This window comes from Dendronephthya gigantea, unplaced genomic scaffold, assembly GCF_004324835.1.
Source record: "Dendronephthya gigantea isolate DGI-Jeju-01 unplaced genomic scaffold, DenGig_1.0 000052F, whole genome shotgun sequence".
NCBI lineage: Eukaryota > Metazoa > Cnidaria > Anthozoa > Malacalcyonacea > Nephtheidae > Dendronephthya > Dendronephthya gigantea.
In genome coordinates, this window is record NW_021163062.1 from 13,009 (window position 1) to 32,791 (window position 19,783).

Below are 19,783 nucleotides of genomic sequence, written 5' to 3' on the forward strand. Positions count from 1 at the left end.
CTGTCTTTTGCGATGTCACGCTTAAACTGACCGTTTGTGGCTTGGGTATTCGGTCTTTGTTAGTTTTCAAATTGCTGCTGGCCATTCGCCACCTTTCCCATATTGCGTGCACTCAATTACCTGACGGTCTCTTAGATAGGGCGCCAAGCCCATCATAGAAGAGTTATTATCGTCGCTAAGGCGTATCCTCTTGGGGGTACACCTTTCCTCTGTAGTCTATTTATAATCACATTACATAAATTTCTTTTTTTCTTCGTAAATATTTTGTTTTTCACTAAAGCTTTTATTATTATTAATTAGCACAGGCGTGCGATGGCGACTACAATTCGGGATTAAGATACGAGTGATGTTTAAAATTTTGCTAAAATAGGACTAGCCGTCGGGGAGAGTTAATCCCAAACTGTACGAGCAACATTACTTGTTTATTATTATCATAAGAAAATCCTACAACTTTGGTAGCTTTGTTGTGAATTTTGTTTACCTTTTTGTCCTTTTTATTTCCTCCAGGGATGTTTAGTTTGTTTGCAAAAAACTTTTTATTCATTTTACGATCGTTAAAATTAATGGCATAATACTTTTTTTTCCTCCCAGATTATGACGAATGCAACCCACAAAATAGTATCCATACTACTGGCTGTGGCAACAACGCGTTATGTACGAACACATACACAAGTTATGTGTGTATTTGTCTTCCTGGATATGAAAAAAATAACACAGGCTGTACTGGTAAGCATAAACACGTTCCACTACAGGGTTCGATATTTGATATCTTTGGTAGCTACGCTACTGTATTTAAGTGCTTTAACGTATTCTTTCCATAATGCAGTGAAATCGAGACTTACCAACCTGCGTGGTATATGGTTTATACATGAGTGTTCCACGTTTTAAATATATAGATGCGTGTAAGTTCACGCGATGTAAATTACGACTGAAATGTTATAGATTATTTTTTTATACAATATATTCTGGAATATTTCTTCAGTCCCTCTTGTTTCTCCAATTTTTTCATTCGCTATCCAATTACTAATCGCAGCTCGAAAATAGTACTCTTAACCGAATGTGCGCATTCATCGAAACTGCCCGCATTCTTCGCCAAATATTCATGATTTATTACCTTTAAAGATGTTGATGAATGCGCACTTGACACTGACAACTGTGACAATCAGGCAACGTGTAAAAACACCAATGGGTCGTTCACTTGTACCTGCAATGAAGGTTATACAGGAAACGGAACTATGTGCGAAGGTATGTGCTTTCTATTACTAATTTGTTTGTCATAAAATACATTTTTATTTCATAAAAAGAGGGATTATAACTTCTACAGTCTATTTGGACGTTACAATATATGAGCGTGCATTAAATATTCAATCTTTGCTACCTTAGAAGATGCTGACGAATGCAAACTTTGAACTCGTAATTAATTGTCACTGATGAGATTGTCAAAGCAACAGTCATAATTATGACAATGAAATTTGACACTGTTATATGAGCAAAATATGCACATTGAGTTATTTAACAGTGTCCGTCGTTTAATGTTCAATTGTATTACCTTTCAAGATGTTGACGAATGCACACTTGGGACTCATAATTGCGACAGTAAGGCAACGTGCAGTAATACCACCGGTTCGTTCATTTGTACCTGTAACGACGGTTATACAGGAAATGGTACTACATGCGAAGGTATGTGCTTTGCATTAATATTTTGTTATAGTTTTGGTCTAAATTTAAAATCTAATTTTCTGGAATCGGAATGCGAACAACACTAACAACACTGCTGCTTTGGAACACCTGTAACTATAATAATCATAAACTGCTCAGCAAGATTATTAATAACCCGTTAACAGTTAATCATTAAAGAAAACCAGCTCCTTCGTTAAATATTCAATCTTTATTACCTTTGAAGATGTTGACGAATGCACAGTTGGGACTCACAATTGCCACAGTCAGGCAACGTGCAATGATACCACGGGGTCGTTCACTTGTACCTGCAATGAAGGTTATACAGGAAATGGAATCATGTGTGAAGGTATGGAATTAACAATACAACTTTGCAACCACTGGCACGACAATTATGCCGTTCGTTGATCATCTTGAATACAAAGCCGTAACTAGAAGCTTAATTGCGCGGGGAATGTATATTCATATATTACACCTATTCTACACTGATTTATTTTCTACGCTATTGTTCCTATGATATATAAACGTGGATATATAAATTTATGACGGTCCCCCAATTAAACAGTCTAGCTAAGATCCTGATTTTATAAACGAAGTTTTCCAACAAATTTTCGTTATATGTATGCAAGTCAACCACATTTATTTCAGCTATAACTTTATCTTCATTTGCAATAAAGATTTATTTAATTCAAAAGAAACCTAAGATCAATAATTATTTGGAACTCGTTTTAATTACAAAAACTTTTTCAGTCCTTCTTATTTCTCAATTATTTCTCAATTGCTATCCAATTTGTAATCGCAGCTGCCCCGAATGTACGCATTCATCGAAACTGCCCGCCTTTTTTGCCAAATATTCATGATTTATTACCTTTAAAGATGTTGATGAATGCGCACTTGACACTGACAACTGTGACAATCAAGCAACGTGTAAAAACACCAGTGGGTCGTTCACTTGTACCTGCAATGAAGGGTATACAGGAAATGGAACTACGTGCGAAGGTATGTACTTTTTATTACTATTTTTGTTTTTCATAAAATAATTTTTTTTCATAAAAAGAAGAATTATAACTTCTACAGTCTATTTGGACGTTACTGTATGAACGCGCATTAAATATTCAATCTTTGCTACCTTAGAAGATGCTGACGAATGCAAACTTTGAACTCGTAATTAATTGTCACTGATGAGATTGTCAAAGCAACAGTCATAATTATGACAATGAAATTTGACACTGCCATATGAACAAAATATGCACATCGAGTTATTAAACAGTGTCCGTCGTTTAATGTTCAATTATATTACCTTTGAAGATGTTGACGAATGCACACTTGGGACTCATAATTAATTGTCACTGATGAGATTGTCAAAGCAACAGTCATAATTATGACAATGAAATTTGACACTGTTATATGAGCAAAATATGCACATTGAGTTATTTAACAGTGTCCGTCGTTTAATGTTCAATTATATTACCTTAGAAGATGCTGACGAATGCAAACTTTGAACTCATAATTAATTGTCACTGATGAGATTGTCAAAGCAACAGTCATAATTATGACAATGAAATTTGACACTGTTATATGAGCAAAATATGCACATTGAGTTATTTAACAGTGTCCGTCGTTTAATGTTCAATTGTATTATCTTTCAAGATGTTGACGAATGCACACTTGGGACTCATAATTGCGACAGTAAGGCAAAGTGCAGTAATACCACCGGTTCGTTCATTTGTACCTGTAACGACGGTTATACAGGAAATGGTACTACATGCGAAGGTATGTGCTTTGCATTAATATTTTGTTATAGTTTTGGTCTTAATTTAAAATCTAATTTCTGGAATCGGAATGCGAAAAACACTAACAACACTGCTGCTTTGGAACACCTATAACTATAATAATTATAAACTGCTCAGCAAGACTATTAATAGCCCGTTAACAGTTAATCATTAAAGAAAACCAGCTCCTTCGTTAAATATTCAATCTTTATTACCTTTGAAGATGTTGACGAATGCACAGTTGGGACTCACAATTGCCACAGTCAGGCAACGTGCAATGATACCACGGGGTCGTTCACTTGTACCTGCAATGAAGGTTATACAGGAAATGGAATCATGTGTGCAGGTATGGAATTAACAATACAACTTTGCAACCACTGGCACGACAATTATGCCGTTCGTTGATCATCTTGAATACAGAGCCGTAACTAGAAGCTTAATTGCGCGGGGAATGTATATTCATATATTACACCTATTCTACACTGATTTATTTTCTACGCTATTGTTCCTATGATATATAAACGTGGATATATAAATTATGACGGTCCCCCAATTAAACAGTCTAGCTAAGATCCTGATTTTATAAACGAAGTTTACCAACAAATTTTCGTATATGCAAGTCAACCACATTTATTTCAGCTATAACTTTATCTTCATTTGCAATAAAGATTTATTTAATTCAAAAGAAACCTAAAGATCATATAATTATTTGGAACTCGTTTTAATTACAAAAACTTTTTCAGTCCTTCTTATTTCTCAACTATTTCTCAATTGCTATCCAATTTGTAATCCCAGCTGCCTCGAATGTACGCATTCATCGAAACTGCCCGCCTTTTTTGCCAAATATTCATGATTTATTACCTTTAAAGATGTTGATGAATGCGCACTTGACACTGACAACTGTGACAATCAAGCAACGTGTAAAAACACCACTGGTTCGTTTACTTGTACCTGTAATGAAGGTTATACAGGAGATGGTGTCACGTGCGAAGGTACGTACTTTGCATTCATTTAACTGCTTATGATGTAAATTCATCAGTTCTTTGGGAACAGCGTCTAAAGTTCCAAGATCCAAAGACTGGGAAAGGCACGACGAACACGCACAAAACACTGTCTTTGGCCACAAACAGGCATATATAAGCTGTTGAAGAAGACAATAATAATTATTACACAATATTGCAAATTAATTTACTATATTATGTGCACGTATCTCTAAAAAAGACGACTCGGTGGTTTAAAATTCATCATTTATTACCTTTAAAGATGTTGATGAGTGCGCTCTTGGTAGTGACAATTGTGACAATCACGCAACGTGTAAAAACACCACTGGCTCGTTCACTTGTACCTGTAATGAAGGTTATACAGGAGATGGAACCACGTGCAAAGGTACGTAGTTTGCATTACAATTTTGTTATAATTTTGCTCTAAGTTTAAAATCTAAATTCTGGAATCGGACGAGACCACTAACAGGCATGCAAGACTGTCTTTGGCACACCTATAATTATACTATAAACTGCTCAGCAAGAAAATAACCATTAATAGTTAATCATAAAAAGCATTTATACTTCAAAAAGAGACAATTATAAATAAGTTATAGTTACAGTCTAATTGCACGTTATCATATAAACACACGTGCATTAAGGAAAACCAACTCAGTTGTTTAATATTCAATCTTTATTGCCTTTGAAGATGTTGACGAATGCTCACTTGGGACTCATAATTGTCACAGTCAGGCAACTTGCAGTAATACCACTGGGTCGTTCAATTGTACCTGCAATAAAGGTTATACAGGAAATGGAACCATGTGTGAAGGTATGCAATTAACAATACAACTTTACAACCGCTCCCACAACAATTGGACCCGTTCGTTGCTCATCTTTTGTCTAAACGCTGTTTGCCAACAAATTTACATTATATGTATATGAAAGTAGTCAACATTTATTTGCGTTTAAAATATTAACAGTTAATCATAAAAGACATTTATACTTCACTGAAAGTGACAATAATGACTTATACAGTCTAATTGGACGTTATTATTGGACCAGAAACTGGTCCCTAACCGCTGCTAATCTTGTTGTTGTTGTTGTTGTTGTTGTTGTTGTTTTTGTTGTTGTTGTTGTTGTTGTTGTTGTTGTTGTTGTTGTTGTTGTTGTTGTTGTTGTTGTTGTTGTTGTTGTTGTTGTTGTTGTTGTTGTTAGGGGGCGACGCTCTTTAAAAAAACCCTAAGGCTCTTTCATTACTTGTTTGATCGGAATGAAACTTGGCACAATTATTCTAAGCATTATTCTAAGCATTATTCCGCATCGATTGACGGAGTTCGAATTTTTACTTTTGACCTTTGAAGCAAGTTACAAGCAATTCTTGATATATTTGCAGCAAATAATATATACATATCATTAATATTCAGCCTATATACAGGGTGTCCCAAAAAAAAGTCCCCGCTATTGAAATGAAGCTTTTGTTGGAATTTGAATGCATGATCAACGCAATAGGGTGTAAATAGCATAGTTATTAGGTTGAGGCATTCAAATAAAGCGTTTTGCTTTCAATTGGGTTTATCATAATATTAAGGCAATCAGATTCTAACAAAGGCTTGATTTCAATAGAGGGGACTTTTTTTGGGACACCCTGTACAGGGTGTCCCCAAAAAACCGAAAACTATTGAAATCCCCTAAAACAATGTAATTGTTAGAGTTTGAATGCCTAAGCACTCTGTTGGGACCCACAAGTGTGTAAATGTTTTCCATAAGCATTTTTATGCATGCATATGATGCAGTAAAATTTGCTCGTACGCAAAAATGATATTTATCAACAATACTGAAATGTGCATCTCAATCACCATGACCTTCGATATGTCCCCTTTCTCTAGCAAGACAAAGCATTTAGCATTTTACTGAGTTGCATTAAATCCCCATCGGCTAAAATTCGTGCACACGGCATTCAAATTTTAACAATGAGTGATTTCAATAGTTTTCGTTTTTTTGGGACACCCTGTATAAGTAAACGGAAACGATTAGAAATACATTGTCCTCTCCATTGTTATAAATACGATGCAGTTCAGAAATTAAACTCGGTTACGCAGTTCCTGGTCCCTATAGTACGATCGTACTTGTTTAAAGAAAACCAACTTTGATCGCCTAAAGTGCATATACCATGTTGTGGATTTTGAATATATAAATAGTTTAAGGAATTATAAAAAAAAATACAATATATTTTGTTATAGAAAAATCTTGATGGATTTATTAGCCGTAAAAGTTAACAGGATATGACCTCAAATCGGGGTTTCCAAATCAGTTTTCTTTTGCATTGTTTCACCCGGCCAATAAATCCATCAAGACAAAATTTTTCAAAAATAACAAAATGTATTGCAAAGTTTTTTAAAATAATTTGAACTTTTGATGTATTCAAAATCTACAACAATGGTATGGGCAATTTAATATTCATAATTTATTATTTGGCTGTTAAAAATCATCCATTCTGATTGGTTGACGAGCGTTCCGTAAAACCCATATCCGGACCGTGGTCCGTATATTCCGTACCAGGACTAGTTCAGCCATATAATAAACAGATTATTGAGCTCGCTTGTTCAATGTGTGCTGTCAAAGTTCAGACCGAGGTTTTTGCATAGAATATTCATTGACTATTTACGTTTAAGATGTTGAAACTTAATCGTGAGAGGCATTTATACTTCTCTAAAAGTAACATTTATAACTACAGCCTAATTGGACGTTATTATATAAACATGCATTCAAGAAAACCAACTCGGTTGTTTAATATTCATGATTTATTACCTTTGAAGATGTGGACGAATGCACACTTAAAACGCATAATTGTCACAGCCAAGCAACGTGTAAAAACACCGCTGGTTCGTTCAATTGTACCTGTAATGAAGGTTATACAGGAGATGGAACCACGTGCAAAGGTACGTAGTTTGCATTACAATTTCGTCATAATTTTTCTCTAAATTCAAAATCTAAAATTCTGGAATCGGCCGAGACCACTAACAGGTTTGCAACACTGTCTTTGGCACACCTATAATTATACAAAAACTGCTCAGCAAGATAATAACCATTAATAGTTAATCATAAAAAGCATTTATACTTCAAAAAGTTACAATTATAAATTAATTATAATGTCTAATTGGACGTTATTATATGAACGCACGTGAATTAAGGTAAACTAACTCGGTCGTTTAATATTCAATCTTTATTGCCGTTGAAGATGTTGACGAATGCACACTTGGGACTCATAATTGTCACAGTCAGGCAACTTGCAGTAATACCACTGGGTCGTTCAATTGTACCTGCAATAAAGGTTATAAAGGAAATGGAACCATGTGTGAAGGTATGCAATTAACAATACAACTTTGCAACCGCTCCCACAACATGCAATTGCACCCGTTCGTTGCTCATCTATTGTCTAAACGCGGTTTGCCAACAAATTTAAATTATATGTGTGCAAGTCGTCAACATTTACTGTATTTCCGTTTAAAATATTAACAGTTAATCATAAAAGACATTTATACTTCACTGAAAGTGACAATAACGACTTATACAGTCTAATTGGACGTTACTATTTAAAAAAAACAACTTTGATTGCTTAAAGTGCATATACCATGCATGTTGTGGATTTTCAATATATAAATAGTTTAAGGCATTATAAAAAAAATACAATACATTTTGTCATAGAAAAATCTTGATGGATTTATTAGCCGTAAAAGTTAACCGGACATGACCTCAAATCAGGAATTGCAAATCAGTTTTCTTTTGTTTCATCGATTTGAACCCACATCCGGCAAATGTAAGGGTTAAAGTGCCTATATCACTTGCGGGATCTTTACGGAATTGTATAGAGCTTTAAAAATTACTTTATAAGTTCTACCACCCTTTTTGATATAATTAAATAGTTTCGAGAATATGTCGGTTGGGGGGACTGGGACTCAGAAATGATTTGCAAACACGCCGTCTTTTATAATGTCAACATGAAGAGTTTCACTGGCGATATAGTTTGCGCTTTTCAAGAAAAAAATGCGAGAACGGTGCGTTGTGTATGGCTGTAGCAACTGGGCGAGTTTTTCCCAAAATATTTACGCTATTGGAAGATCAAAGTAAAATTATAATTGATTATATTATTTTTGACAAGAACTCGGTTCCTGAGTCCCAGGCCCCAGACTACGACGGAAATTTAGGCAAATCGTCATGTTTAGATAAGAATATTTCCGAAACTATTTAATTATATTAAAAAGGGTTGTAGAACTTATAAACGAATTTTTCAAGCTCTATTCAAATCCGTAAAGATCCCATGCACAAGTGATATAGGCACTTTAATAAATCCATCAAGACAATTTTTTTCAATTAAAACAAAATGTATTGCAATGTTTTTTGAAATAACTTGAACTTTTGATGTATTCAAAATCTACAACAATGGTATGGGCAGTTTAATATTCATAATTTATTATTTGGCTGTTAAAAATCGTCCATTCTGATTGGTTGACGAGCGTTCCGTAAAACCCATATCCGGACCGTGGTCCGTATATTCCGTACCAGGACCAGTTCAGCCGTATAATAAACAGATTATTGAGCTCGCTTGTTCAATCTGTGCTGTGAAATTTTAGACCGAGGTTTTTGCATAGATTATTCATTGTCTATTTACGTTTAAGATGTTAAAAGTTAATCATAAGAGGCATTTATACTTCATTAAAAGTAACAATTATAACTACAGTCTAAATGGACGTTATTATATAAACATTCATTAAAGAAAATCAACTCGTACTATGTTTAATATTCATGATTTATTACCTTTGAAGATGTGGACGAATGCACACTTAATACGCATAATTGTCACAGCCAAGCAACGTGTAAAAACACCGCTGGCTCGTTCAATTGTACCTGCCATGAAGGTTTTACAGGAGATGGAACCACGTGCAAAGGTACGTAGTTTTCATTAAAATTTCGTCATAATTTTGCTCTAAATTTAAAATCTAAAATTCTGGAATCGGACGAGACCACGAACAGGCATGCAAGACTGTCTTTGGCACACCTATAATTATACTATAAACTGCTCAGCAAGATAATAACCATTGATAGTTAATCATAAAAAGCATTTATACTTCATAAAGTGACAATTATAAATTAATTATAATGTCTAACTGGACGTTATTATATGAACGCACGTGCATTAAGGTAAACCAACTCAGTCGTTTAATATTCAATCTTTATTGCCTTTGAAGATATTAACGAATGCACAGTTGGAGCTCATAATTGTCACAGTCAGGCAACGTGCAGTAATACCACTGGGTCGTTCAATTGTACCTGCAATGAAGGTTATTCAGGAAATGGAACCATGTGTGAAGGTATGCAATTAACAATACAACTTTGCAACCGCTCCCACAACATGCAATTGCACCCGTTCGTTGCTCATCTATTGTCTAAACGCGGTTTGCCAACAAATTTAAATTATATGTATGCAAGTCGTCAACATTTACTGTATTTATGATAACAGTTAATCATAAAAGACATTTATACTTCACTGAAAGTGACAATAATGACTTATATATACAGTCTAATTGGACGTTACTATTTAAAAAAAAAACAACTTTGATTGCTTAAAGTGCATATACCATGCATGTTGTGGATTTTGAATATATAAATATTTTAAGGCATTATAAAAAAATACAATACATTTTGTCATAGAAAAATCTTGATGGATTTATTAGCCGTAAAAGTTAACCGGACATGACCTCAAATCAGGAATTGCAAATCAGTTTTCTTTTGTTTCATCGATTTGAACCCACATCCGGCAAATGTAAGGGTTAAAGTGCCTATATCACTTGCGGGATCTTTACGGAATTGTATAGAGCTTTAAAAATTACTTTATAAGTTCTACCACCCTTTTTGATATAATTAAATAGTTTCGAGAATATGTCGGTTGGGGGGACTGGGACTCAGAAATGATTTGCAAACACGCCGTCTTTTATAATGTCAACATGAAGAGTTTCACTGGCGATATAGTTTGCGCTTTTCAAGAAAAAAATGCGAGAACGGTGCGTTGTGTATGGCTGTAGCAACTGGGCGAGTTTTTCCCAAAATATTTACGCTATTGGAAGATCAAAGTAAAATTATAATTGATTATATTATTTTTGACAAGAACTCGGTTCCTGAGTCCCAGGCCCCAGACTACGACGGAAATTTAGGCAAATCGTCATGTTTAGATAAGAATATTTCCGAAACTATTTAATTATATTAAAAAGGGTTGTAGAACTTATAAACGAATTTTTCAAGCTCTATTCAAATCCGTAAAGATCCCATGCACAAGTGATATAGGCACTTTAATAAATCCATCAAGACAATTTTTTTCAATTAAAACAAAATGTATTGCAATGTTTTTTGAAATAACTTGAACTTTTGATGTATTCAAAATCTACAACAATGGTATGGGCAGTTTAATATTCATAATTTATTATTTGGCTGTTAAAAATCGTCCATTCTGATTGGTTGACGAGCGTTCCGTAAAACCCATATCCGGACCGTGGTCCGTATATTCCGTACCAGGACCAGTTCAGCCGTATAATAAACAGATTATTGAGCTCGCTTGTTCAATCTGTGCTGTGAAATTTTAGACCGAGGTTTTTGCATAGATTATTCATTGTCTATTTACGTTTAGATGTTAAAAGTTAATCATAAGAGGCATTTATACTTCATTAAAAGTAACAATTATAACTACAGTCTAAATGGACGTTATTATATAACATTCATTAAAGAAAATCAACTCGTACTATGTTTAATATTCATGATTTATTACCTTTGAAGATGTGGACGAATGCACACTTAATACGCATAATTGTCACAGCCAAGCAACGTGTAAAAACACCGCTGGCTCGTTCAATTGTACCTGCCATGAAGGTTTTACAGGAGATGGAACCACGTGCAAAGGTACGTAGTTTTCATTAAAATTTCGTCATAATTTTGCTCTAAATTTAAAATCTAAAATTCTGGAATCGGACGAGACCACGAACAGGCATGCAAGACTGTCTTTGGCACACCTATAATTATACTATAAACTGCTCAGCAAGATAATAACCATTAATAGTTAATCATAAAAAGCATTTATACTTCATAAAGTGACAATTATAAATTAATTATAATGTCTAACTGGACGTTATTATATGAACGCACGTGCATTAAGGAAAACCAACTCGGTCGTTTAATATTCAATCTTTATTGCCTTTCAAGATGTTGACGAATGCACAGTTGGGGCTCATAATTGTCACAGTCAGGCAACGTGCAGTAATACCACTGGGTCGTTCAATTGTACCTGCAATGAAGGTTATACAGGAAATGGAACCATGTGTGAAGGTATGCAATTAACAATACAACTTTGCAACCGCTCCCACAACAATTGCACCCGTTCGTTGCTCATCTATTGTCTAAACGCAGTTTGCCAACAAATTTACATTATATTTATCAAGTCATCAACATTTATTTCAGATAATTTATTTGCAACAATATTTCCTGATAATTATTCCTTATTTATTTCCGCTTAAAATGTTCACAGTTAATCATAAACGACATTTATACTTCACTGAAAGTGACAATAATGACTTATATCTAATTGGACGTTATTATTTAAAGAAAACCAACTCGATCGCTTAAAGTGTCTATAACATTTTGTGGATTTTGAATATGTAAAACGTTTAAGGCATTATAAAAAAGATACAATACGTTTTGTTATAGAAAAATCTTGATGGATTTATGAACCTTTAAAGTTACTGGACAAGACCTCAAATAGGGAATTGCAAATCAATTTTCTTTTGTTTAACCGAGTTGACCCCAGGTCTTTAAAGGCTAATAAACCCATCAAGACGACTAACAGGCATGCAAAACTGTCTTTGGCACACCTATAATTATACTATAACTGCTCAGCAATATAATAACCATTAATAGTTAATCATAAAAGGCATTCATACTTCATAAAGTGACAATTATAGATAAACAGTCTAATTGGACTTTAGTATATGAAAATACAATAAAAAAACAACTCGAATGTTAATATTCATGATTTATTACCTTTGAAGATGTGGACGAATGCATACTTAGAACGCATAATTGTCACAGCCAAGCAACGTGTAAAAACACCATTGGTTGGTTCACTTGTACCTGCAATGAAGGTTATACAGGAAATGGAGCTACATGCGAAGGTATTTTTCATTGCAACTTTGCTAATGCTACTGCGACCATTGCTCGCGTTGGCTGCTGATCATTTGTGAATCCTGGTGGCACCGTCTTCAATTTACGGAGCATTAATCCACCGGCTATAAATACGCTTTTAATAAATACGCTTGAATTTACCGGGTATTAAAAGCTTCATGTAACTTTTATTTATCAGGAACCATAGTTATGACCACGCCTTTGCACAGTCTAGTCTTGCATTGTATACTCTTGAAAATGCCGCATTAGTTTGTCGATTTGAAAGTAAAGCATTTTTCAGGCAAACCTCATCACTTTAAGAATAAATTGCTTGTTTCTTTTTTCGCATATATAGTGTTTGCTTCACAACTAAATCATGCATGAAATTATCCAAAACGATTTTGATGTCATGATCTGGTTAAACCTTTCAAATTCTTTTTCGTGCATGTGTTGAGGAAGAATGTTTTGTATCTTTGCACCTGACTCGTGAGAGTATTTAAATCCATCTGATTTAATTAAGGTGGTTCTAAATTTAAAACGATAATGTTGTGACGTAATTACGAAAAGGTCTATTGGATTTTCGATATCTTTCTTTGCAGACATAAACGAATGTGTTGCAGCACCGCGAAAATGTTCAGGTCAAGGTCAAGAATGTTTCAACTTTCCTGGAGCATACCGTTGTAATTGTATTAGTCCAAGACAGCAAATTATTGATGGAGAATGTACTGGTAGGTCTCGCGTACATGAAGCATAACATCGTTGGCAACCTCGGCCACTTCCATGTGCCTGCAATTCCTCATTACCTTATAACGGGATATGGACACCGGTGCTTTGAATGTAATACAAAAATAACCAATATGGGTGTGATTGATTACCAGTCTGGTTCATATTTCGCGCATGCGCCTAATCAACAAAAACGACCAACTAGACCCTCTAAAGTCAACCATACACTGTTCATAAAATTAGAATTTAAACAACTTTTGGTTCTGTATATTGTGCGACACAATACCCGGGTGTAGTTAAAATATCTGGGCAGAATTAGTACCTCGCGTTCCGTCACGTGGTTAAAGGAGTATTTCCATTGGGTACAAAATGTCACGCGATCGACTTTTTGCGATCGCTTTTCTAATAGACCTTTCCACACGCGGCGCGTTGGTTTTGCGTGGAAAGATTTGATTGGCTAATTTGCAGTGCGGGAAAAAGTTCGGACAAGCAAAACATTCTAAACAATAAATATTACAAGCCAAACAATGGATTTCACGACGATAACAGATGTAACCTTGAATGTGTATAACTTGAGAAACTTTTTCCTAAACACAGGGTTAACAGCAACGAACTACCAAAAGGCAAATTTGTTGTTGTTTGCAAAGTCAGCCCTATAAAAATGAAGCTTTCAACCAATGTTTGATTTCCACAAAGTTAAGCTTGACCTGAAAGATCGATCGCAAATTTTCTGATCCTTTCAGTTTACAAGCGTCAGAAATGTCTGGACCGCTTGAAAATATTCCACGTTCATTGAAGATAATTTATCTTCAGCTTTTTGATATTGAAATCAAGCGAATACGAATAATCTGAGTTATGAGATGAAATACTTAACGCCAAACCTTTAGCCGTATACGAAATTAAAGCTATTAAAAAGTTATATTTCGTGTAGAAATTTCGAGAGGTAATCTTAAAGGGAAATAATTATCTAAAAAATATTTAAAAATTTCTCGATTTTTGGCGGTTGGTAATTGTTTTTTTTTAATATTTCCTTTGTAGTTTAAATCTTTAAATTTCGAAATATAACTTTTCAATAGCTTTAATTTTACACCCAGCCCAACATCTGGCGTCAAGTATTTCAGCTCATAATAGCGTTCCAGTTTACCTGCAGTTCAATGAATACAATCCGTCTGTAATGGCAGCCATTTTGAATTTTTGTTTTAAATTTCGCGTGCTTTGTGTATCAGGATTGAAAATTGAGCTGAATTGTGTATCACGCGACATTTTGCACTGAATAGAAGTCCGCCTTAAGGGATGTTGCCGATCAAAGTGTATATAGATACATTATGGCAACGAAACGATCTTATATTGGAAAACAAAACGTTAATTTTACAATACCTGTATAACTTATTACTACCTGATGTAGGTATATCATTTCGGTCGATTTTTATCCAACATTTTCTACTTTCTCTAATATTTTCGCCTCTCTTATGAACTACAGGACTGTTTAGTTTTTTTGTGAAAATAACGCGCCATTTTTTCATTTTGTTTTTCTTACTTTGTATCCTGAATGCCGATTGGCTAGTTGTATATAATACTGCAATGTTTTTTATTAAATATAATATATCTTTTATTGGCAAGAGTCTAATTACACATTGCAAAATGTGCAATTAAAATCATGCCACCGCGAGTGCAATTCGGGATTAATAGTAGGAGTAATGTTTGAAAATTTTACCAAAGTTGGACGAGCCGCTCGAATCCCACTTCTCTTAGCCAATGATAATACAGTATTTGCCGATGATTACAAAATGTAATAATCAACGAAATGTATCATTACTGAAATAAATCGGCCAATTAGCACGCCGTAATTTTAACATTACATTAATAACATTATACAATTAAAATTTTACAGTACATGACTGTCCTACCCCACTTGAACGATCAAACAACAACTCTCATGCGTCCTCTTTTCTACTTAGATATTCAGGCCTCTGTCGAAGGTCAATTTGTGATTATAAATCGCGTCTACATCCCTGCCTATAATGATCCACAAAGTTTAGAGTACTTTAAAATTACTCAAGTGTTAATCATTGAGGTATGTACAACTACGACATTCTCATAAATATTCATGAATCGCTCATGTGTTTTTTGCTTCGATATTTTTGTTTTTTTATTCCATTCATCAACACTCATATACATTTTCAGTTTCAATAAGGAATTGAGATAAATTTGGTCAATGGAAATTGCGTCTGAACACTTCATGTCGAACACTTCAAGTGTTCTGAATTCGGATCATTAGCCTTACTTTTTCGAAATAACACAATATTTAAACCACGATTGTAAGTAATCGATTATAAGGTTTACAGTGTTGGAGGTATACCTATAAGTTTGGTCCTCGCAACGCGTTTATACCAATTAAAATTTCCTGTAAAGGATGTTAAAATCTTCAGCGATAGAAGAACCGACGTCATGCATGAACAACGAAATATTATGTTTAATAGCTACATATGAGAGACTTCCTTTTTTAAAAAAAATACTAAAAAGTTTTTTTTACTAAAATCGTCAATTTGTGAACAACACCATATAAGCAGAGCTTTCGATCTTTTACCCGGGCCCGTGTCAGTGCAATATTCACCATTGAACTACATAAGCCCCGGGGTAACCGACCGAAAGCAAATTGATGATTCATCATATGTATTGATTACCCATGCAAAATATCAAGAATGTTATTAATATGTGCATAAGAATGCAAGAATACAAACATATAATTAGTATATGCATAATTATCTATAATAGTTTATATTTTGTCTTTCTATAGCTTACGAACCTCTACACGAGAACACCGAGGCTACGTTTTACCTTTCAGTCAATCATCATTTTACGACTATTGTAAGTTTTAACAGCCTTTGAAATTTTCCTCAACTCTTTGTTCACGGCCGTAGCTAGAAGGTGTAAAGGTGTCACAAAAAAAACACAAAATTTTGAAATCACCGGGCTGCTGTTAAAATTTGATGTATATTGTATAATATTGTATAATTATAATTATGTGGTTATTAAAGGTCATTAATTTTGTGGGTAGGTATTCAAACTCTAACTATTACATTTTGTGATTTCAATTTTGAGTTTTTTTGAGACTGTTTTTTGAACGGATTTCCTCTATAAGTAGAAATCCACCATTATTCTGACTTGCCCTTGATCCGTCACTGTTTTGAGACACCGTATATCAATCGAAGATATTTTGGTGATGATTGACTGTGAAAGCAATTAATGAATATCTAAAAAAATGAATAATGATATAATAAGATAAAATTTTTATAGTATAACTAAATCGTCAGGTCAGCTATATAGGTTTGCAACGCCAAAATATACTTTCGCAAATGGCGAAAAGATCACGAGTTTCAAAGTATCATTTGTAAGGAACAAAGTTTCTGGCGGTAAACGTTAAGACACGAATCTGGCATTATATATCTAGTAAAGTCTAATTTCTCTTTTTTACGATTTCAGCCAAGGATCTCTTGGTTTTGATTACGTTGCAACATTCAATGATTCCGCTGGAATAAACAATGAAAATATTCAAGAAGAGTTAGTCGAGTCAATGAATGTAACGCAAAACGGCACATTTCTTGGAGCAGATTTCCAAATCAGCAAGAGCACAAATCTCACTGAAGTGAAAGACCAATTTAGTGTGAAAGGTATTTAACTTCCAAATAATTATATTAACGTTTATCCAATATTTTCGCTAACATATAAAAAGCATTGCTAAATGGGTTGCCGAGTGACACACCAGCTCGTTCAATAGCAGAATTTTTATTGTCTTAAAAGACTTTCCAGTAACAAACAACTACCCTCGTCCGCAGAGGCGTTTGTGCATGTAAAAGTATTAAGATTAATAGCGGGCGGCAGTCAGGCAGGCTCAAGTTAAGAAAAAAACTCGAGAATGTCATAATATAATCTTTCTAATATGGTTTTAAATTACAAGATATTGCGTTTCTATAGAATGATGTAATAAGGTTGAAGCAATTAGTAAGATGAACATGATACATAATTTCATATGGCTGATGTAAATTCAAAAAGAAATTTGCAAAGGCAACTGAGTTTCCCTCCCCCCTTACCAGCCCGGCAATTGGGGCTAAGGTGCCCTCACACGACCCAATTTTGTTCGATCCAATTCACTTTTGACGTATGGGATGTAGCCTATTATCGATGAAGCAATACTGAATTGGCTTCAGTGTATTTGCTGCCCATATTCACTGCAAGTCAACTGAACAAACTATTAAACGACTATCAGAAGTAAATTGGATCCAACAAAATTGGATCGTGTGAACAGAGCTTCAAGCTTAAGTAGAAGTTTCACGAACGAGTATGAAGAATATCACAATCGTCTAAACATAATGACACGAGGTTCAATGGGTCAAACAATGCTTTGCAAACATTCTATATTTCGTTTATTATGTATTGCTACAGGAGTGCTTTTTTTACCAAAATCCGTCCCCTTTGCCACCTCGCATCGTTCCAGGGTCCCTGCTTATATTGTTTTAGTGTTGTGGTGAGTGGAACGGCCACTTTGCATGAGCAACTAAAATACAATTGAATAATGACAACATTGCGCCTAACGTACATTTGATTGTCTTGGATTCAGTGATTGTGATTTTTCCAAGCGAACACTTTAAGAGTAAATTTTCACAGTCCAGGTACATACAGGCATCTAAATACCATCTCATTGGTATCTTTGGCACTTTACAACCAACGAAATTATGTGAAATTACAATTGTAATCTAGCCTGGTAAATGAAGCGTTCAAGTTTCACGATAATTTTAAGAGCAATCGAATTATTGAAAATGAACTTTCTGCTTAAATCAGCCATCAGGTCAGTTTTTGTTAAACGGGGTTCTTTAGATTTTTACTGGCAGAAGTTAAAACCCTGATTCTGTTATTATGGGCCAGACGACACGTTGCTCAGGTATTAGAACGTTGCACTATCTATATGCATGGATTCCTAGTTTAAAAACCATGACCAAAAGGGACATGTTATATTCACAACAGAATAAGCACATGCGTGCATGTAAAAGTTTTACACTGGTGAAGGGATTCCGCTCATTATTTGCTCAACTTGGTGTCCAGGCAGAGAAAATAGCTTATCTTAAGAATATCGGCCAATATTTATTTACAATACTCGCCGCCAAGCCATTGTGAATTAAGCTTGCGCTTGCTAAGCAAAAAATAAGCAGACAAATTATGGATTAGGCGCAAAATAGTTTTTCATTAAGGTTTTTTACTATTATTAATTAGTACGAGCGTGTGATGGCGACTACAATTCGCGGGATTAAAATACGAGTGATATTTAAAAATTTTGCAAAAATAGGACTAGTCGTCGGGGAGAGTTAATCCGCAATTGTACGAGCAACATTACTTGTTTATTACTGTCATAAGAAAATCGTACAACTTTGGTAGCTTTGTTGCGATTTTTTGTTTACCTTTCTGGCTTTTTTATTTTCTCCAGGGATGTTTAGTTTGTTTTCAAAAAACTTTCCGCCATTTTCTTCTTTAAATGGGATTTTTCCTCCCAGATTATGACGAATGCAATCCACAGAATAGTATCCATACTCCTGATTGTGGTAACAACGCGTTATGTAGGAACACAAACACAAGTTATGAATGTATTTGTCTTTCTGGATATGAAAAAAACAACACAAGCTGTATTGGTAAGCATAAACACGTTTGATATCTATTTGTCTCAAAATTGTGCATTTTTATTGTTTATAATGCAGATTTGCGACAAAGTAAAAATCTATTGCTAAAATCCTAAATTTAAAGGAAATGCATTATTGTGCTTATGTTAAAAGACATAAAATGGCAATGAACCGTAAAAAAGTATTCTTGAATTATCAAGGGCAAATCGTGTCCATTCTAAGTTGTTTTTGGAAAGGTATTTAATTGGTTTTAAAGAATTTTTTCCAAAAATGTTGTTTGCATGGAGCGAAATCGAGACTTACCAACCTGCATGGTATATAGCTTATACATAAGTGTTTCCTGTTTGCTACATAAATATGGATGCGTGCGCTACTTCATGCGATGCAAATTACGAATGAAATTCTATAGATGATTTTATGATATAATATATTCTGGAATATTTCTTCAGTCCTTCTTATTTCTCCAATATTTTTCATTCGCTCTCCAATTAGTAATCGCAGCTCGAAAATAATACTCTGAACCGAATGTGCGCATTCATTGAAACTGCCCGTCTTCTTCGCCAAATATTCATGATTTATTACCTTTAAAGATGTTGATGAATGCGCACTTGGGAAGGACAACTGTGACAATCAAGCAACGTGTAAAAACACCAATGGGTCGTTCACTTGTCTCTGCAATGAAGGGTATACAGGAAACGGAACTGCGTGCGAAGGTATGTGCTTTCCATTACTGTTTGGTTTGTCATAAAATACATTT

General features: G+C 34.5%; 1 protein-coding gene across 1 annotated transcript in view; it reads left to right on the plus strand.

Annotated features, from left to right (window-relative positions):
* Positions 1-19,783, plus strand: part of LOC114528893 (fibrillin-3-like) — a gene marked incomplete at its 5' end in the record, with an annotated part of 50,849 nt that overhangs the window by 12,960 nt on the left and 18,106 nt on the right. The window contains 23 exons of the mRNA XM_028550618.1: positions 592-726; positions 1,123-1,245; positions 1,558-1,680; positions 1,904-2,026; positions 2,554-2,676; positions 3,328-3,450; positions 3,673-3,795; positions 4,319-4,441; positions 4,713-4,835; positions 5,139-5,261; positions 7,249-7,371; positions 7,671-7,793; positions 9,256-9,378; positions 9,679-9,801; positions 11,258-11,380; positions 11,681-11,803; positions 12,523-12,645; positions 13,234-13,362; positions 15,316-15,431; positions 16,155-16,225; positions 16,841-17,028; positions 18,904-19,038; positions 19,617-19,739. Of these exons, the coding sequence (XP_028406419.1) occupies positions 592-726; positions 1,123-1,245; positions 1,558-1,680; positions 1,904-2,026; positions 2,554-2,676; positions 3,328-3,450; positions 3,673-3,795; positions 4,319-4,441; positions 4,713-4,835; positions 5,139-5,261; positions 7,249-7,371; positions 7,671-7,793; positions 9,256-9,378; positions 9,679-9,801; positions 11,258-11,380; positions 11,681-11,803; positions 12,523-12,645; positions 13,234-13,362; positions 15,316-15,431; positions 16,155-16,225; positions 16,841-17,028; positions 18,904-19,038; positions 19,617-19,739 (2,865 nt within the window). The remainder of the gene's footprint in view (positions 1-591; positions 727-1,122; positions 1,246-1,557; positions 1,681-1,903; positions 2,027-2,553; positions 2,677-3,327; positions 3,451-3,672; positions 3,796-4,318; positions 4,442-4,712; positions 4,836-5,138; positions 5,262-7,248; positions 7,372-7,670; positions 7,794-9,255; positions 9,379-9,678; positions 9,802-11,257; positions 11,381-11,680; positions 11,804-12,522; positions 12,646-13,233; positions 13,363-15,315; positions 15,432-16,154; positions 16,226-16,840; positions 17,029-18,903; positions 19,039-19,616; positions 19,740-19,783) is intronic.